Genomic DNA, 19439 nt, shown 5'->3' with positions numbered 1-19439 from the left:
TGGTACTAATTACGCAGCTTTGCTTTGCAAAGGTGTGTGCGAAATTTTGAAATCAAAGCAAGAAAGAAAACGCTGGGGTAAAGCTGGATTAAAGCTTAGCGAGAAAGCTTTATAGTAATATGAGTACAAGTGTATCTGTTCCTGAAGGCTTTAGTGAGCTCTTGGAAGAGTTTGCTGTCACTGTTCTGAGGGAGAAACCTGCTGATTTGATTGAATTTGCTGCCCAGTATTTCAACAACTTGCACATGTCTCGGAAGCAAGGAGGTGGTGCTACTGTGGTACAGGCTGCGTCTGAACAAGCCAGCACTGCTGAAGTGGAGATGGCTGCTGAAGGTGAGGGCCCACACTCGTAAAACTAGCTATTTTATTGTAAGCTTTGTTTAATAGTATGCACCACCCCCATCCCATATCTGTGTACGATAACACTAGGGACCAAGTGGCATATACGGCACTGGATGTAATTGTGAAAGAGAGGGGTTCGGGTTAGCAAAGGAAAAGTTATAAAAATTAGGGCATTTCCACATCCAGTGCACATCCGGTGCCGTATAAGCCTCATGGTCCAATACTAGCTACTGAGCTGCTTAATATCTGTGCCCATTTCATTGTGTGCAGATTCAGAAGACGAGGGCTTTGAGCCCCCACCAGCCTCGTACAGAGCTGGAATGGACCTCAGAAGAAAGTCGGTATTTGCCGAATCTTACGAGCCTGGGGACGATGACTCTGCCGTGGAAAAGGTAATTGAATTATTTGTGTCTGCATTTGGATTGTGTGTTAGTGTCTAAGCATTCTTATTCCTAATTATACCCTCAGATTGTTCATCCAAAGTCAGACGATCAGCGTAGGAGTCTAGCCAATGCTGTGTCCAAGATATTTTTGTTTCGAAGTTTGGACAAGGAGCAGACCCTTGAAGTGCTAGATGCCATGTTTGAGAAGAAGGTACGGTACACTGCATACACTGCATAGTTGTTAGTGACAACCTCCTGTGTGTGTGTTTTCACCTTGCGCTGTGTTACATTTGTAGGTGGTTTCTGGGGATCAGCTTATAGAACAGGGAGATGATGGTGACAATTTCTACGTTATTGAAAGGTATTTTGTCTGTGTGTTTAGCATTAATGCTTTCTAAAGAGTGGGAGGCGTTTGTGTGTATTACAATCACATTCCTAACATACATGTAACAGATCATGTACTGTCGATCAAGTTTTTGTATGTTTATGACGTGCTATGACTTGTGCTGTGCCTGTACAATATCATATGCATGTACTGTACTTTACTTGTGTGCACAGTGGAGTGTATGATGCACTGGTCGGCAAAAATGGAGAGGAACCTAAAGTGGTATGTTGTCCAACAAATTTGTCACCAATGTGTGGATTGTTAAGTGATTATTTTGAGTGTCCTGTCCTTTCCTCCTACAGGTGTTTACGTACAACAACGAGGGAAGCTTTGGCGAGCTGGCTCTCATGTACAATACTCCAAGGTTTGTGCTTGTAATTTTCACACAAAGATGCATATTCCTGTTCCCTGTTATAGAGCTGCCACAGTTGTTGCTAAGACAGAGGGTACTCTCTGGGCTCTGGTATGTCTACTAATTACAATGTACCACCTGTTTGACTCTGTGTTTATGTATACCATGTACCACTACAGGATAGAGTTATCTTCAAGAAAATCATTTGTGGATCTGCTAGCCGAAAGGTAGCTTCACTGTTCCTATAGTTGATTCAATATGACTGTGTTTGACCCTATCCCACACAGCGCCAAATGTACCAGACATTCTTAGAGTCAGTTCCAATGCTCAAAACACTCGAAGTGTATGAAATGATGAATTTGGCTGATGCCCTAGAGAGAAGATACTACAGCGATGGGGACTGTATTATCAAACAAGGTGTCTCTGCAGATGCTTTCTATATCGTAGAAGATGGTACTGTGAAGATCACCAAAGAAGACCCTGTAAGTGTTGCGTCCTGTCTTGTACATTTTGTATAATAATAATGAGTCAAAACTAACCCGCTGATAATATAATTTTACAGAACAACCCAGGCAAAATGGTTGATCTGAATACCTGTACTAAGGGACAATACTTTGGAGGTAAGGTCCTAACCGTGCTTGTTATAATGGTGACTTTGTTTACACAGAGTTGGCTTTAATCACAAACAAGCCAAGGGCAGCATCAGTGTTTGCTGTTGGGGATATCACATGTGCTGGTGAGTAACTATTAAACTCTGTGTATCTGTGCAGTGTTTATGATTGTTTGTGTATTATTCAGTGCTTGAAATTGGAGCTTTTGAGCGTCTCCTTGGACCGTGTATGGATGTCATGAAGAGAAATTTCCAGCACTATGAAGAACAACTGATGCAACTGTTTGGGACCACCATGGACATTTCAGACACTCGTTAACTGCCACCTAGTTAGATTATTATCCTTGGTCTCTTAGTATTATTCCCTGAGATTGGTAATGTTTGTTAGTGCTTATATACATTGTAATTATTATTGTTGATCCATTATTATCAACTGCGTCTATACATCGAGGGTAACAGGAGGTTGCAAAGAAAAACATACACATAATGTACCAGGCTTCGTAATAATTATAACTGACCTCTGACCTGAATAACTTATTATTTTGTTAATAGCTAGCTAGCTAGTGCTTCACAACAACACTCGAACTCACTTTCTCTCTGCCTGTTGCTAGCAACACTAGCTAGAAACATGAGCTCAAGTAACGAGCAGCTGCTCTGGGCTATCAAGAATGGAGACATCGTTGCAGTGAAGGAAGTAGCAGGAAAGGTATCATATAAAATAATGAGTAAAGCTTTGTGAGTTGATTGAGTTGTTACTGCAGTGTTTTTTTGGAGCTCATGCTCACAAGTATCATAAACACATCTGTGCACTCACACTGTACCCACATGCCTATTCAAATGTGTGTCTTTTAGCCCTAGAATTATACGAATTTACCTCTCTCTGCTACTGTGCTGCACATGCGTGCGTTTCCCTTCTATGGCTGTATAAACCTGTCAAGTTAGCGAGGCATTTTAATTTATTGGCAGATACTGTTATTAGTAACATTGCACTCATACCTTCAACACACACGCACACAGTCTAGTTTCAATGCCAATGCTGAGCTGTTGAATGGCAGGAATCCGCTTCATTACGCCTCTGATTATGGACAGACAGAGGTCATAGAGTACCTGATTGTAATGGGTGCTGATGTAAATGTAAGCTATATACGTTATACGTATAATTATATTCCCACTTATTATCAGTAGCCCGTGATTACATGGTGTATGTGTATTTTCAGTTGTTAGTTTGCGTTTAGTACAAATCACCTATCGTGTTAACTAACTAGCTACTTATAGGTATTATCTCGGTACTGTTCCACAAAAATGTATTATGTAGGCTCCTGACAAGCATGGGATCACCCCCCTACTGGCTGCTATCTTTGAGGGTCACGCAAATTGTGTCGAACTGCTACTCACAAAGGTATAGACTATACCTGCGCTAGGAATGGAATGATGCTAGGCTGTCATCTCAAATATGTAGAGCTTAATGATTTCTGATGAGGAATAGATGTTAAGTTGACTTCAGATTTATGCTAGGAATGGCAACTGTTCTTTTACTTTCTCTGTGTAGGGTGCCAAAAAGACGGGAAAAGCTCCAGATGGAAGCTCCTACATTGATGCCGCTGAAGACGATAAGATCAAGGCTCTCCTAAAGTAGAAGTATATATATATCTTAGAAAACTCGTTTATTGACATCATATGCTAGAATCCAATAAGACAGTCTAGTTTTTTAAATTTCTATATAGATTTTTTTGTATTTATTGATTCACTGTTGCATAAAAGAGTTTAAAAAAAGTACAATCTCATGACAGACGTATAATTATGAACTAGTCTTCTTCATTGTTAGAATGGCCGCTAATCGAGTCACTGTCTTTGTCCCAGTCTTGTAGCTTAGAGTTGGTTTTCAAGTAATCATCTCTGAGAATGCTCCAGGCCGGCTCTGTTGCTTTGGCATCATCAGTATCGTCATCATCACCCGTCTTTCCAGCTCCTTTGAGCATGTCAATGAATGCACCCTTGTCCACAGAAGATAGAACTGTATGGAGAAATAGTAGTACAGTAAATCAACAGTACAAGACGTTGTTTATTTAATAAATACCAGCACATTATTGTAAACTTACCTTTGTGCTTCTTTCGTTCTGATGGGCCAACTTCCTTTAGTTTGTCTTCAATAGACTTTTGGTGTTTACTAACCGCATTGAAGAGTTGAACCACTGTGGAAACAGAGACAAAACATTCACGATACAAGTAGCAAGTTTATTGACCATTTCCCATGGGAATATGGTCCTTGGCAGTACCTCCACGAGTTGCTAATCGTTGTAGCTTTCTCTCCTCATTAACAGGATAGTCCCCTACAGACAAGTAGGCTAACTTCACTACTTCACTTTGACACTTAGAAGGCTGGCCGACCTTGGAGCTTTCCTCGTCTGAACCTATTGATTTAGCTGACGTTGACTGCACATGGGATCGCTTTCGTTTCACTGGTTTAGTAGGCTTATCAACTTTAGAGGAGGGCTGCAGGTAGTCCAGACAGTACAAGTTTGACGACATGTGCATATGCATACACAAAACTTACTACAATAGTGTCTGTGACTATTTCTTGCTCCCCAGCGAGCACTCTAGCGATAGCAGCAGCAAGACCACTGTGAGCTTTCATCAAATGCGAGCGGACATCTTCTGCTGGGGCTTCAGAAGAGCTCTCAAGCTCTGCAAAGTCGAAAACAGTGGACATGATTTTCTCTAAAAGACCACGTGGAGGAGGTAACAAAGAGAGAACTAGAGCAACTAGAGGTCATCTTACCAATCAGAGAGGGGGCGTGTCCATGTGATAATTATTTTATTCCTTTTTATATACAATGGATTTAGATTCCATCACTGGTGTACAGTTTCAGTCGAGCTACAGCAGCTACTCTCTCTTGCCGAGGAGAGACAAGAAAGAGCAGAACAAGATGTCCTCCAGAGGACGGAAAGACGGCGGTGATACGTCTCCCCTTGCCATAGGATCCAGCTCAGAGCTATCTTCAGAACTGGCCAAAATAGACACTAATGTGCTCGGTAGGATCAAGATCTTTCTGGCCAGTGAGTTTATAAATGGAGAGCAGTTTTGTGCCCCTCTGAAGCAGATCAAGGATGTCCTGGAAAGGTAATAAATAGTTGAGTCGTAGCTTAGAATGTAGAAAAGTGAGCGACGTACGGTTTGTTTATATTTCTGTTTCCCCCCCCCCCACAGAGTTGTGGTGTCGGAGATGGACCTCACCAATGTCTCTACTACTACACACATTCGTAATATCTACAACATCATCACAGAGAAGCTCATCTCTTACTTGCCCAAGATAAAGCAGTCTCAGAAAGCCATGGCCTTTCTCCTGACGGATATTCTAAGTCTACTGGTTGCTCTGAAGATAGATAGCTCTTGCCTGACATTCCCTGCTGTGTTTGCATCTTGTCTCCTCTACTTCGAGCCCGAGTCAGAGTGGGGCGATGCATACAATGAGGTGGTGGCTAGACTATGTCACTTTGTACTACCCAACTGCCTTGGTGAGCACGCGTGGGAGTGGAGTGGTATATCACTGATTGTGTTTCTTTAGCTTTCTAGTATTACATAATCAATGGTATCACACCCATGCACTAACTAACTACCTCTAGATTCAATCTAGAATACACAGTGATTTGCTAACTTCAATCTACATCCACTTGCCCCCTACCCTCTCTCCCCCATTGCAGTGAGGTCTGAGTATCGACAGTGTATGTGTCTGACGTCAGTGCTCATGATGGTGTTGGAGGCATGCTCCTCCCACAAACACTACCTCCTTCTCACGGACACACTCATGACGCTCAAGAGGGATGTTGCCATGGTGAGGAGCTCACCAGTCTCGATCCTTACAATAATCTTAGCCCAATAGCTAACCAGAATTAATTAAAAAAAGTTACGCGAGCTCTAGCTGAGCTACTAACACAGTACAAGAGCTCGTATATATAACAAATTCTACAGACCCTCTTGTTACAAACCCTCTTGCTATATTCTATCCAAACCCTCTTGCTTCCTTCCCCGTGCCGTGCAGGATGTTCTCAATGTGATAACGTACGGCACACCTACAGTACGCTCCAAAGCATTGGACCTACTCCTGCACTACTGGCCCATTCCCATCCCGGAGTTCCGACGTCATTCTCATAAACTCACATATGGAGGTTAGTGTTTGGATGCATATCTGTCTATCTGTTTTTGGAACTGACTCATTGTTTAGTTATGCCTTACTTCTCAGAATGGACAATGCCTCATTGTGAAAATTCAACATGCCGCCACAGTAATAACATAGCTACAACGGTGAGTTTGATTAATTGCACCTACATGTACTTAGAGAAAAAACATTGCTTTGTTATACTAAACGGTGGTAGGAAGTTGTCGCTGGGGACCAACACAAGGCCTAAGGCATTATTATATATACACACTACAAAATACAAACAAGCCTCTTACGTTAGGTAAACAAACATAGAGACTTACACCCTCCTCAGTTGGAGAGAGATCATTATAAATGCTTATGTGCTTGTGTGTGTCCCACAGCTGTGCTTGAGTGTGAAATGTGCTGCCCAACACAAAGCCCCTGATACAATGAAGCTGTACCTCCTCCTCTGCCCTGACTGTGACAACACCATACACAGGTGTGCTGCTCTAGTTGTTGCATGGCCTGGAAACCATACGTAGCTCTGTTGCTCACAGCTGCAATCTATTATGCAAAATCAGTTCCCACATTCTCCGTGGCCAGATTAACATTAACTTTCAGCTATAAATCTAGAGAACCCACAAGACCTAGCCTCAATGTTTTGACTGGCCTTCGTGCTTGATTTAATGTAGTACTGTTATGAACTTTGACCCCTGCAGTGACGAAGACACTCACCAACGACTGAAGCTCCCAATGCCTCTCAGTGAGTTCACATCTATCTGACTTATAATTATAATTTTAGCTCCTAGAACCTCCTAAATGTGGACTTTCTAGCATGTACAATCAGGACCTATTAACGTAACCAATAGATGCATCTAGCCCCTGACATCAAAACATGCAGTAGCCTTTCCATTCTCTATAGAGGTTTCTCACTTAGCTCTTTTTCTTCCAGGTGAGATTAAGCCTAACTGTGAGTTTCAGCGAATCTGCTCTGGTAAGGACAAGGTGAACAAGGCCGTAGTCACATGCTATGACGACAGCTGCACGGCCATTCAGAACGGGCAGCCCATACGAATGTGTTTCAGCTGTCACTCCAAGCAGCACAAGGAGCTCAATGACCCCACACACATTTATCAAGGTACAACTGTACGTACAAGCAATGCAAGCTAAGAAGGCAAATTATTATAATAACAACAAACTTTTTTTAGTAAAGCTAAGGTTTTGTGTGACCTTAGCTTGTGCAATGGTTTCAAAAAGGAAAATTGTCTGCTGTAGCCATACAATTTTGTCTGAGCATGCAACCCTCGATCACCATTCACACCCACACACCCACACACACAGTTGATCTCCCTGATCCATGGGCCTATGACAACCTCTCTAGCTCTTCCACAATGCTGGAGGCTGTCGCTAAACTCATTGATGTTGTTCCCATGGTGACCGAGGCCCCACATAATAGACTGCCCAAAATATCAGCCCCTCTCATTCAACGGAACAAGCAGTCACAGATCAACATGGACATAAGCAAGAAGGCAATATGGCTACTGTCTCATTACTGTACACCTACGATTGAAGTCAGAGTGAGCTCACACACACACACACACACACACACACACACACACACACACACACACACACACACACACACACACACACACACACACACACTAGAGTATGGTACACTGTACAACATTGGATGCTGTACGTGTGAGGATAATTCTAATGACTAGAAATCAGTGATCTAGGTAAACCTTTTAGGAGCGTAATGCAGCTGAGTTCAAAGCCTCCACTACATGTGTTTCAGTTTGACCTACATATATAGCTTAGCAGCCTCCTCTATCACGGCCACTGTGTTCGCCTTTATCCAAAAGTGACTGGTACCGTATAACTCGTATCATTGCAGCAAAAGATCATCGAGTAGTGTTTTGCAAAATATACAATTACAATTCCCCTCCTCCTATAGGCCAACCAACAGGAGTGGCTGATCCACTTGCTGGCGCTGGTGCTAGAATGGATGCAGACTTACTACGACATCCTCCAGGCGGCCATTGTGAAGATGGAGGAACAGATGACCTCGGCTGGGGCAGCATCCGTTGCCGCAGGAGCCGAGGGACAAGAGTGGGTGGACAGCTCTGACTACGTCAAAGAGTGTACGTTTGAGAGTATGCATCTGATGGTGAACTGATTATGCCTCGAACGAACTTCGGGATCTGTGGGTCAGAAGGGGGAGGGGCCGTGAGGAGTGGTTGAACAATGTCAAGTGACATGCTTGAGTGATTAAGGGGGGGGGACTGGGGAGGGATTGAGTCGGGGCGATGTGGTGTGTATTTGTACACTGTTACTGCGTGTATTACCTTAAGGTGACATATTTTCACAGGTAGATTTGTTTGCGTTTTTACAGTTTTGTACATTTTGCTGGTATAATTGTTTGCGAATGTCGATCTGGATACATTAAACAAGAGGGCGGCCAATTATTTGCGAGTACTAATTTTTGCGATTTTACTCCATTCGCAGAAATAGCAGAAATTAATACACGCGAAAATATGTCACCTTAAGGTATGTGGTGTGTGTGAGTGTGTGGAGTGCACATTTCTGAGTGAGTGGGCTGTGTACAAACAATCAAGCTTCTTACATGTATCATAACATGTTATGTAATTCTAATTATTGCAGTTCAGAAGATATTTTCCAATTACTCTGAAGTCACAGCATTAATGGAATCAGTGAGTCACTTTGATCATGTGCTATTGAAATTAACAATGTTTCATTTCCGATTCCCATTCAGCATGTTCTGTACTGGATCCGTTCCGTGTGTGACACCAACAGTGAGTGTATGGTGGAGGTACTCAAACCAGACATCTCAGGCTGTGCACAAGTCGGCAAAATGTGGTAAGTGTGTGTGTGTGTGTGTGTGTGTGTGCGTGTGTGCGTGTGTGTGTGTGTGTGTGTGTGCGTGCGTGCGTGTGTGTGCGTGCGTGCGTGTGTGTGCGTGTGCGTGCGTGCGTGCGTGCGTGCGTGTGTGTGTGTGTGTGTGCGTGTGCGTGCGTGCGTGTGTGTGTGTGTGTGTGTGTGGAGGGAGGGGGTAAATGTGAGGGGGTGTATGTGGTAGGCCAATATACGATTCTTTTAATTTTTGTTGAATGCCCCAGGAACAAAGCACATGACCCGATTGCTCGCTACAAGCGAACGCTGACTATTATCTATCGTCTTGACTACTTCCATCGTCAGGGCAAGCTTGACTCGTTCTCGGATATCTTCAACACCGTGATGCCACTCTGGATGAACAAGTTAGTCGATCTTCGTGCTGACCCCGGGAAAATGGAGGGACTGCAAGATCAGTTCAGGTGAGCTAGGGGAGCAACTGGCCTGAGACAATTAAGTGGCATGTGTGTTGTGTGTCTTTGAAATAATTGTGACAGGCTCTGGGAAAACCAGACTATTGGAGCAGACTAAAATTTGTGTGATTAATGTACCAAATAATAGAGCAGAGCATCGCCTACACAATGATATGCTTAGTGTTCACATACCTAGTTTCATACCCGAGTCATGCGCGTTGGAAACTCGAAGCCGTAAAATGTAGTATCGAGAAAAACGACTCTCAAAGATTGCTTAATTAGGAAAAATAAGGTAATAGCGAAACTTTGGACGAAGCGTTTCGATGGAAAGAGTTGGATTTAGAGCATCAGATTTTACAGAGAGGTAGTAGAAGGACTGTAGATACTTATACATCAATAATATTTTATTTGAGATTTTATACTGTAGGCATAAATTTAGCTGTAGCTCAATACTAAATTCTGCTCCAATAGTCTGGTTTTCCCAGAGCCTGTCACATATTATAGTCAGGTTTAAATTCGTTTTTAAGGGTTAGGAAGCTAGGGTTAGTCTGGTTTAGTGGAAAAAGTAAGCCTCATGCAATAGTATAGGCTGATTCAGAAACAATCTGTTTGTAACTTTTTACTGTTGCCCTGGTCATTGTGTAACTTTTCTGTGTGTGCGTGCGTATATGTCCAGGTTGATATTCTCTACTCAAAACAAGAAGCACGAGCAAGGGCTGAGGATCTTCAAGTTCATTCGTGAGAAGTTTTGGAGTGAGGATAGTGACGAGAGACAGAGAGGACTCTTCTGGTTACAGGTGTGAGAGAGGACATTATATTAGTTTTCCACCTAAGGATTGACTCAGGGAGAGTGGCAAATGCCTCCCTTCCCTAAAGTGCCCCGACTTAGGATTTGAAAATGCATTAATTTTATGGCATCTAAAGAAAGTGTGCATTTTGTAGCTCTTATATTCTTTTTCGTGCATGTGCACTTGTTGCCAAGTGATGTTGATTGTTTTGTATTAACTCTTGTGTTGATTTCCCCGCATGATGCAGGACTTGACAAGACTGCACATCCCCCTGCCCTACCTACCTCACATGTTTGACGATGCCCTCAAGGAGAGCCACGGGCGATTCCGAAGGATGCCACTCACTCGTGGCGACTCCCCCATGTCGTCATTCGACGTGGAGGTGGAGGTTATAAGGAAGGAGAGCGTTGGGAGGTGGGTAGAGTCGGGTTAAGTATATATTTGATACCTTAACAATTAAAGTACAGCTAAGATTATCTGCTTTTCTGTTGCTAACTGTTTTTCAAAATTGCTGATCGGATAATTATGATAATCTGTGAAACTTCAATCTTTTCTGACATAGAAAGAAAAGTTAGTTAACTTCACTGATACTTGTACCTCCCCCCCCGTACATCCGTCTAAATAGTCTTCAAAAGCAAGCAATAACTTATTCTCCTTCTTTCTTCTTCCAGTGTCAGTGGCTCTGATGTGGAGCCGCAACTCCTCTCCCAGTCCTCCATAGAACAGATGGACACACCGATCATCGTCAACCTCAAGTCATCACTCACAAGATACATCCTCATGCTCGACATCTGGCTCTCTCAGGTGAGTGGAGTCTACCTCACACCTCACCTTTATTAGCATGTCTGCCTCATCAGCAGAATAGTACAGAATTATTGCTAATCCGGTTAGTTATATGTTTGTTAACTGCACTTTCTTTTAACTACGTAGTATCAGGAGTACATTAAGAATCTTAATGTACTCCTGGTAGTATCAACCAAATGTTAGACCTTTAATGTGGCCAGCTGTCATGATGTACAGTAAACACATTGCCTACCCCCCCCCCAGCTCACACAGCTGCCTGAGAATGTGCCCACACTGGAGCTGAATTTGTTTCAGAACAACCTGATGAATATGCTTCGTAAAGTGTGGGGGAGCAGTCACGACCATCGAGAGCCGAACAGCATCTGCTATCTCTGTCAGGGGGTGGGCGTATGGTTTGGACTCGCTACCAAAATCCTCGAGGAGTACAGACAAGTGTATAGGGAGGGAAGTGCAGGTAGGGAACGGGTATTTCAAGTGCTCACTTTTGGTATAAGTTACGTAATAATAAAAGATGCATTTTGATAGCTCTATATTCAATGCAATGGTATATGCTTAAATCTGTCTCTAGCTTACATTTCAAGTGCAGTATGTATTATACAAACTTAGAACACTGCTACACGTAGTTAATATGTGAGCCTAGACGATCGACTGACCTACAACTGTGTAATCCTTTCCAAGCAGCCGTACTGTCAGCCTACTGTTTCACTCTGTGCAGGAGATGATGTTGAAGACATCGGCTCCTCCTATCACAGGATGTCTACACGCTCGTACAGACAGCGGCAGCTGGTCTCCACCCCCCGTGAGGCATCAGCTACGCCACAGGTACTATTCTTCGTAACAGTATTATCCTAGAGTCAATACTACCGTGCCAACAGCCTTGTTACGTACAAATGTAGTACATGTAATTGTGTACTGAATGCCCCCCCCCACAGAGCACACCCCCCAGGGAAGAAGACACTACGAGTAAGAGGTTCGGCATACAGGGTGGCCTCAAGGCATTTCACGCGGGTCCTGACATCACCGAGTCGCCCTATCAGGGGAGTCCACTCGGGCACAGACGGAAGATAGCCCAGGTGCAGTCACACTCTCAGTTCCGGGTGGTGAGTGAGAGTAAGTTTCTGCCAGCTCAACAGAGCCAGGGGGCGGAGCCTACCACACCCTCCACCTACATCATATTCCAACTATGTGTACTGGTAAGCTTACGACAACTAGTCCATGTTTTACTAGTTAAACTTTTTTACATGGCTGTACTAGTGCACTGCAACACTACATGTAATGGTCCAATGGGGTTGCTGAAAATGAGAAATTCAAATAGAGTGTTCTTCTAAGCTTTCAGAAAATCCTAACATTATTTAAATTGGATAACCAGAATACAAGTTATGGCTATTCGAAGATGATACGCTGACATTCATCTAGTTACATGTATATAGTCTGAACCGAATTCTATGGTAATGTGTGTATCTCTGCAGAAACTGGGTCAGTCCAACTTGCAGCCGAGTGCTCTCCTCAAGATTGTCAACTGTCTGTTGATGTTGGTGCAAGACTGGAATGTACTGGATGAGTGTGATGATGTCGACACTGTCTACACCGACATCACAACCCTGTTGGGCATGTGAGCAGTACCATAGTAACACATGTGTCCATTGAACTGTACCTGTGTACCACTGTATGTTCATTCCTAAGAGCAGTTAGGACTGCTCTAGCTTCACTGAATTGTCAGTAGCACTGAGTATCTTAGAACTTCCATGCTCACTGTATTTTCCCACTCACAGTTTGTGGAAAAACTTGCACACCACGCCCTCCAATACTGCCAGAGCCTGTGTAGAGCTGCTCCTAGAGTGTGCCAAGTACACAGCCGATATGCAACCAACGACCACCATCAGGAATAAACCTTCATCCAAAGGAGGTGAGTGAATATGATTGTGTATGTGTACTGTACATCCGCGTTTACTTAATACAGTGGAACCCCTCTATAATATCTATACCTATGGGGAACAATGTTTTGGCCTTTGTTGAGAGGTTGTTTTGTACACAAACTGTTCATTTGGGACCTGGGTGCCTAGTCTTTATATAGCAGCTGGCCTTTATTCGGAGGTGGTTGTTAACAGAGGTTCGACTGTACTCGATCGATCCAGTCTGAATTTGCAGCATGCACACAATGTTATATTAATTTCAGTGCCTGGTAGCCATGGTATTTTTTTCTTTCGTGTAGCATCTGGTATTTCGATGAATCTGTCTGATACTGAGTCAGAGTCTGAAACCAGTGAGGATGGTGGTCATGAGGTGACGATCGAGGAGCAGCTGCTTTGGAGCACCCTCCACACTGCACTCAAGTCCAATCACTGGGCATCAAGGTTCAAAGCAGGTCAGCACTCTCACTTGACAGTTGCCAAAATCCCTAAGCAGACCCCCTCCTATCTTCATGTATCTTACCACTATGTACTCACTGTTTGACCTCTGCCCCCCGGCACTCTGCAGCTGGTGCGCTCACCACGGTGATACAGTTTATGAGGAAGCCGGGGTCTACTGAAACAGATGTTCTGAATCTCCACTCGAAAGTGCAGGCATCCCTGGCTCACGGCTTCTGTCTCTTAGTACAGCTGCTCGTGGACAAGAACTCCAGTGTGTGCGCTCGTGCGAAGTACCTCATTGCTTCCATCAACGAGCCATCGCTAGATGTAGGTGTACTGGAACTGGAACTCTCATATAATTAATTATTCATTATCACAGAATTTTATAATCACTTTTTCCACGTGCAGGCAATGAAGTTCTATCTGAAGAATTTCTTCTACGAGTACCCTTTCTATCGGGAGGAGGTCTTGTCCACCCTGTCACTGCTTGACTCCGCCCTCCCTGCTCTCAACTTCCTGTCAGTGGACATCCTCACCAATCTCCTCAGGATTGCCACCAGCCATCGTGACTCGTCAGCAAAAGCCAGCGATACAGACCCCACTCTGCAACTGGGGATAAAAAAGAAGGTTAGAAAGTTTGATCATTGCATGCACATATAATTATATTCTCCCCATTTCTTTGTACACTGTCTCTTCCAGTATCTCCCACTCTTTCAAATTCCACTATAAATTCCGTTTTAAGGCGCCACTAAACATTAGTACATTTGTAGCAGTGCATGGTAAAAATTATAACTTCCTACAAACCACGTGTACTCTTTCTCTTTTTTATTAATAATTATTATAATTATTTCCTGCAGGCGTCGGATGTGAGTGTGTTTGGGGGAGGGGCCCTCTCACCAAAATTGTCTACCCAGTCCGAGCCCCGTCTAGAAGAGGATCCAGTCAAGCAGAAAATCACCGAAAGAATATTGTCTCTTTTGCTCAGAGTAAGTTTTATAGTTTAATTGTGTGTGCAATTTTTGGCCTGGTAACGAGGCTATATTTTACATGTAGGTACCTCAAATTCTTCTTCACATACATGTATACAGCATATCGCTAATCCTCGCATCGACATTTCCGAGTCCATGAAGAAAAGTCAGGGTCAGAAGACAAAGAAGGCGGGCACTATTAAAGCACGTCGCTCCACCCCGTCCTCGTCTGAAGACCAGCTGTTTCATATGATACAGGGGACTGTGTTCCATGACCTCCATTGCTTGCCACAAGAACTGAGGAAGAACCCTGTCTTTGAGGTCTTCCTCAATAACATGTTCCCAGTGAGTATTAAGTATATAGTGTTATAGTACGTCACACACTCCACTATAGCTGAAATTGCTTCACCTATCATATCAGCAGTGTGATACATTTTAGTATAATTATAGTACCGACTTATTGCAGTGAACACATTCCGTGCTGATGTATTGTGGCATGACCGTGTACATGTCACTACGACTATAGCTACTACATGTACATGTCACTACGACTATAGCTACCACATGTACATGCATGTGTATACGTTGTACCACACCCCCTTCCAGGTACTGGATCACAACATAGAGTTTGGCCATACCAAGGGACTGCTTCCATTCACTCTCAAGCTTCTCTGTTTCTGTGCGGCCCCTAACCAGTCAGATTATGTCCAGTTGAAACTGGATGAGCGGCTAAGAGAGCCCCACCTTCCCCTGAATGGTTGTCCCTACAGTCTCAGCTCCGTGCCCTCTCACCTGCAGGCACCATGGATGCGGATATTCTTTGTCATCCTTTACAAGGTGCGTGTGTGTAAGTGAAAAACTACATACATGTAGTAAGCCCGTTACGATCATGCATCACCTACTACACTTTTTATTTGACTTCTGATACGTTCAATGCGCTTCCCCTGCGTGGTAGCCATGAAGAAGCTTAGTACATTATAGACTTGTGCCCTTACCATTGCAGTACATCCACGACTACTCCGAGGTGGACCCAGGCTCCCACTACCAAGGTCTGGAAATGCTCACACTCACTCAGTGGTGTCTACAGATCACCCTCAACACTCTCGAGAGCGACGGACATGAATGCTCCTTCCTCTCTAACAGCGAAAAGAGCAAGCAACCATCTCTGCAACGTCAGTTCACCATTGATGCATTCACTCACTCTGTCATGGAGTCCATTACTGGAAATGTTAGCCCGACTAAAGACACTGGCTCTTCAACTCCTGAAATTGTCAAGTCAAATTTTAAACAATTGCTGACGCCTGTCCCAGAGGAAGCAAAGAGTTCAAAGGACGAAGGTCAGTTCCCATTAGTAATGTATTCACTCGCAAGTGTTATCTTAATCTGTAGGTGATGACCTTGTGCCTGGTATCTGTGTGGCCTGCAAGAAACCCACCAATGAGTACTCAGAAGAAGTGATAGCCTTGGCAACGGTTGCTGTTGGTACATGTTGTCATCGCTTACCCCACATAGTGTCTGGTTTCCTTGTATCCAAGATAATACCAGCCGTTGCTAGGTGAAAGCAAAATTTTTTTTCTGTAACAGAAATGACTAAGCTAGTGCTTCAATAGTATTGGGCGTAGGTACTTTTTAGTGGTACATTACTCCATACTTGTTTTCCTGTATTTGTAGAGTTGTGGTTCCTGGATCATTCTCTTGGCAATCCACCAAGAACACAGCTGAGCCTCCTCCTGGCTCTGCCATGGCTGTCGCAAAACACATCCTCTCCTCCATTCTCACTCAGTTTGGTGATCGTCGTCTCTTCCTCTTCCTGTTTGGGACCGACTACGGTGACAAGACTCGGACAGTGTTCAATGCTCTGGGTCACGGGCTGCTAGGCAACGAGGGGGAGGGGCCAGTTGAAGGTACAGACGTGGACTCAGAGGGAGAAATTAGCGAAACGACCATTGTTAAATACTTTCTTGAGGTGAAAAATGTTGTCGTATAGTAAAACTTTACACAACTTGTGTTTGGGAGTATTAAGTTCTATGTAGCTGTGAAATTTGTACAGGATGCTGTCTCTTCCATAAAAGATGTTCACCCTCACTCCATTGTCAACGTGGCTACCTACATTGAGATCTTGGACCAGATCCAGGAGGGCCTCAGCTCCACAATACAGCTGACAAAAGATCTGCTTCTCTGGGACAACTTGTTTAAGAAGCTAAAGGGCAACACGGATGTTCTGAGAGACAAGAAAGCAATGCATGCCCTTCTCCGACTAATCATCAAACTATTCAAAAACAGCTTGGAATACCCCGTAAGTATTAATGTCAATTTACAACGCTACATATGCTGCATGTATGTACGTAGAACGAATCTGCAGTTTGATATCTGTTTTCTTCCTGTTCGTTTCCAGACTGCTCCCATGCTTGGCAACTACCACACCCACAGTGTACTGGCCCTCACTCAGTCACTAATGAGTATTCTCGAATTTGCCCTGTATAATGTCTACGTTCCTCTGGGTGGATTGGTGGAGCTTGCCTCCACCTGGTACCGTCTCTTCCAACAGCAAAGCCAAAGAGTAAGAGAGACATTTTAACTTAGAATTATGCATTATATTGATTCTCTTACGCGAGTCCTTAGTAATTTTCACGTAACTAGATGCCCCTTGATCGAGCAATATCCTTCCACCTTATTACAACAGTAGCTATGTACCTCTGTACATGCAGGAGGCTGAGAAGTTGATGAAACTGTATGTGAGTGAGCTGAGAAAAGCACTGAGGGCCAGGGGAACTGCAGATCAGTGTCCCAGACAGGACAACTTTCTCGGGCTCATCCAGGTGAGAATATACTCTAGATCGAACAGTGTAACAGCCCCTCCCCTTTTCAGGTTCTACTGTTGGAAGAGTCTGGATATCTAGGCTATGTGGACAGTCTAACTACAAAAAAAGACTTTGCTCCCATCCTGGTATGTATATGGCATATACAGCATGCTTAGTGTACGTATGTTTCCTACAGAGACTAACTTGTGAGATTCACTCACGCCCTGTGATTACTGCTCTACAATGGGACTTTCTGGACGTGTTGAGTTACCTCAGTGCTACGGATGTATCCAAGAATACCAAGTCAATTCAGGTGAGCATTATATAATAATATACGTTGAGTACTAATTGACATTGTGTGTAATAGTTGGTTGCCCAGTTGAAGTTGTCCCTGTCTCAACTGGTAGCCCTGAGGGTTCAACATGGGCTTGGTAGATCCCCACCCACTCATAACCTGAAACGACTCGTCTCTGGTGATCCTAGAGCACTACTCCCAGCCCTTACGTAAGTATTTCTGGGGTGGGGGGCATATATATGCCTACAGATGTGATGTCGTTTATTTTATTTTTATTTTCAGGACGTTCAGGTCCACTGTGATTCATGTGCTTCAGCCAAGATGGCAGGACTACATTCAATCTGTGCATATCTTGTCTTGGCTTCTACTTGGCGCTATGAGCCACAATTACATCGATGGAATTGCAGCAGAAATGAAAATGGCTGGGAATGTGGGAGGTCGGTGTCTGCTTCTGGAGAGTCTCAATCATAAACTGGATGAAGTGACAAAAGGGGTACTTACTCTGGCCAGTGGGGTGATTCAAAAGATAACTACTACACAAAATGTAAGTCCTCTAGCTGACTACTGTTTTATTGTGTGCGTTAGAGGTGTGTGTGTGTGAGCTCAAAAATTAATGTGTTTATTGTCTTTGTACAATTACAGGGCTACTTTGGATACCTCTGCCTCGTATTCTTGTTTGGTGCTGTAAGTTTACTGATATAAAGACCTATGGATTTAGATACAGTACATTTCACCTGCAGACCTGGACTGTGTACATGGAAATGTACGCCAGGGACTCTATGGTTCTTATATTGGAATTTTGGCAGAAGCTAATTGGTCAATTGGCACAATTAATGAGTGGAGTAATGTCGGAAATGGTGAGTGTGTTTTGTGTGCTTATTGACCTTAATTTGTGGCTGTATCTGTTTAGCATCAAGCAGACATATTGGAGATACTCAACAAGTACGCAGTGATCAAAATCAAAGAAATTAATTTGTCTTGTTATCCACTGGTAAGATTAATAATGCCCCACCCACTTTGTGTTCAAACCTTACTGCAGCTAGTGCCGATATGGAGGGAGGTTACCAACAGCATCACTGATACAAGCATTGTAAGTCGTCTATAATCAAAATTTAATTTTATGTTTATTATTTATAAATAAATTATGCAGGTATTTCCTAACGTTGAGGAAGTACAATCAATTTCAATGGATGTATGGCTAAGGGACACCATCAACGAACTTGTTATTCTTGAGCAAGAGTGGCAAACTGACTTATAAAACATTAGTTCATTTATTGAAGAAATGGTATGCACCATTGTTTTATATACATGTACGTATCAGAATTCAATATACAAACAGAATATAAAAGAGAACATGACTTGTGGAAGGTGAAACATTTTGACAATAGTGGTGGCTTTTAGAAAAGCCGTTTGAGATGAGATATTTATTTGCTACTGGTGTACTTGGTGACAGCCTTGGTGCCCTCAGATACAGCATGCTTGGACAGCTCTCCAGGGAGATGAAGTCTGACAGCAGTCTGGATTTCCCTGCTCGAGATGGTGTGCTTCTTGTTGTAGTGAGCCAGTCGGGAAGCTTCAGTGGCAACTCTCTCGAATATGTCATTCACAAACGAGTTCATGATGCTCATGGCCTTGGAAGAGATACCAGTGTCGGGGTGGACTTGCTTCAGGACTTTGTAGATGTAGATAGAGTAGCTCTCTTTGCGAGACTTTCTTCGGGTCTTCTTCTCTCCAGCGGGCTTGCTCTTCACGGCAGCCTTCTTCTCTCCCTTCTTGGATGCGACTTTTCCAGGCATGGTTCGACGTTTGCAGTTGAGAAATTCAGATGAAAAAACCTTTAGTTTGCAGATGTAAAAAGGTGGCTTGCTATCTTATTTATGTGAGCAGTGAAA

At 43.5% G+C, this 19439-nt stretch overlaps 5 protein-coding genes across 5 annotated transcripts; 3 read left to right on the top strand and 2 right to left on the bottom strand.

Moving 5' to 3' along the window:
• The first annotated feature begins 14 nt into the window (after positions 1–14).
• On the top strand, positions 15–2491 carry LOC135346874 (cAMP-dependent protein kinase type II regulatory subunit-like). The gene is made up of 12 exons (XM_064544639.1): positions 15–333; positions 613–734; positions 811–936; positions 1022–1086; positions 1284–1332; positions 1413–1474; positions 1528–1573; positions 1642–1689; positions 1750–1944; positions 2025–2082; positions 2130–2198; positions 2261–2491. The coding sequence occupies exons 1-12, from the start codon at positions 120–122 to the stop codon at positions 2389–2391; spliced, it is 1185 nt and encodes a 394-aa protein (XP_064400709.1). The 5' UTR covers positions 15–119; the 3' UTR covers positions 2392–2491.
• Positions 2492–2573: 82 nt separating this feature from the next.
• On the top strand, positions 2574–3851 carry LOC135346876 (myotrophin-like). The gene is made up of 4 exons (XM_064544641.1): positions 2574–2778; positions 3090–3206; positions 3388–3471; positions 3622–3851. Exons 1-4 carry the CDS (start codon positions 2701–2703, stop codon positions 3706–3708), a joined length of 366 nt encoding a protein of 121 aa, XP_064400711.1. The 5' UTR covers positions 2574–2700; the 3' UTR covers positions 3709–3851.
• On the bottom strand, positions 3833–4818 carry LOC135346875 (RRP15-like protein). Its single transcript, XM_064544640.1, has 4 exons — positions 4627–4818; positions 4349–4565; positions 4172–4264; positions 3833–4086 (listed from the first exon to the last, which is right to left on the bottom strand). The coding sequence occupies exons 1-4, from the start codon at positions 4780–4782 to the stop codon at positions 3878–3880; spliced, it is 675 nt and encodes a 224-aa protein (XP_064400710.1). The 5' UTR covers positions 4783–4818; the 3' UTR covers positions 3833–3877.
• A 57-nt stretch (positions 4819–4875) lies between these two features.
• LOC135346019 (protein unc-79 homolog) lies at positions 4876–18914 on the top strand. The gene is made up of 42 exons (XM_064543487.1): positions 4876–5193; positions 5281–5588; positions 5775–5905; positions 6113–6239; positions 6314–6375; positions 6613–6710; positions 6931–6974; positions 7164–7349; positions 7553–7788; positions 8172–8358; positions 8879–8928; positions 8991–9094; positions 9355–9549; positions 10217–10337; positions 10576–10742; positions 11000–11132; positions 11376–11586; positions 11848–11954; positions 12065–12325; positions 12602–12744; positions 12905–13038; positions 13345–13497; positions 13611–13810; positions 13892–14110; positions 14341–14469; positions 14572–14796; positions 15058–15288; positions 15455–15788; positions 15841–16006; positions 16123–16417; positions 16502–16747; positions 16847–17011; positions 17160–17270; positions 17321–17398; positions 17449–17565; positions 17620–17756; positions 17830–18091; positions 18190–18231; positions 18288–18404; positions 18458–18538; positions 18587–18637; positions 18698–18914. Exons 1-42 carry the CDS (start codon positions 4907–4909, stop codon positions 18803–18805), a joined length of 6759 nt encoding a protein of 2252 aa, XP_064399557.1. The 5' UTR covers positions 4876–4906; the 3' UTR covers positions 18806–18914.
• Positions 18796–19430, bottom strand: LOC135346029 (late histone H2B.2.1-like). The gene has a single exon (XM_064543503.1). The coding sequence runs from the start codon at positions 19341–19343 to the stop codon at positions 18972–18974; it is 372 nt and encodes a 123-aa protein (XP_064399573.1). The 5' UTR covers positions 19344–19430; the 3' UTR covers positions 18796–18971.
• Positions 19431–19439: the final 9 nt, after the last annotated feature.

This window comes from Halichondria panicea, chromosome 13 (genome assembly GCF_963675165.1).
Source record: "Halichondria panicea chromosome 13, odHalPani1.1, whole genome shotgun sequence".
NCBI classification, from domain to species: Eukaryota; Metazoa; Porifera; class Demospongiae; order Suberitida; family Halichondriidae; genus Halichondria; species Halichondria panicea.
The sequence above is the reverse complement of the archived record's forward strand: the minus strand, read 5'-3'. Positions and strand labels throughout refer to the sequence as shown.

Coding starts and splice junctions, on each gene's coding strand:
- LOC135346874 (XM_064544639.1), top strand. CDS start 120: ATGAGTACAAGTGTATCTGTTCCTGAAGGCTTTAGTGAGCTCTTGGAA. Junction 735..810: donor ATGACTCTGCCGTGGAAAAG/GTAATTGAATTA, acceptor TTATACCCTCAG/ATTGTTCATCCAAAGTCAGA. Junction 2,083..2,129: donor TAAGGGACAATACTTTGGAG/GTAAGGTCCTAA, acceptor TTGTTTACACAG/AGTTGGCTTTAATCACAAAC.
- LOC135346876 (XM_064544641.1), top strand. CDS start 2,701: ATGAGCTCAAGTAACGAGCAGCTGCTCTGGGCTATCAAGAATGGAGAC. Junction 2,779..3,089: donor TGAAGGAAGTAGCAGGAAAG/GTATCATATAAA, acceptor ACACGCACACAG/TCTAGTTTCAATGCCAATGC. Junction 3,207..3,387: donor TAATGGGTGCTGATGTAAAT/GTAAGCTATATA, acceptor TGTATTATGTAG/GCTCCTGACAAGCATGGGAT.
- LOC135346875 (XM_064544640.1), bottom strand. CDS start 4,782: ATGTCCACTGTTTTCGACTTTGCAGAGCTTGAGAGCTCTTCTGAAGCC. Junction 4,566..4,626: donor TAGTCACAGACACTATTGTA/GTAAGTTTTGTG, acceptor GACTACCTGCAG/CCCTCCTCTAAAGTTGATAA. Junction 4,087..4,171: donor AGAACGAAAGAAGCACAAAG/GTAAGTTTACAA, acceptor TTCTCCATACAG/TTCTATCTTCTGTGGACAAG.
- LOC135346019 (XM_064543487.1), top strand. CDS start 4,907: ATGGATTTAGATTCCATCACTGGTGTACAGTTTCAGTCGAGCTACAGC. Junction 10,743..10,999: donor AGGAAGGAGAGCGTTGGGAG/GTGGGTAGAGTC, acceptor TTCTTCTTCCAG/TGTCAGTGGCTCTGATGTGG. Junction 17,757..17,829: donor GCACTACTCCCAGCCCTTAC/GTAAGTATTTCT, acceptor TTTTATTTTCAG/GACGTTCAGGTCCACTGTGA.
- LOC135346029 (XM_064543503.1), bottom strand. CDS start 19,343: ATGCCTGGAAAAGTCGCATCCAAGAAGGGAGAGAAGAAGGCTGCCGTG.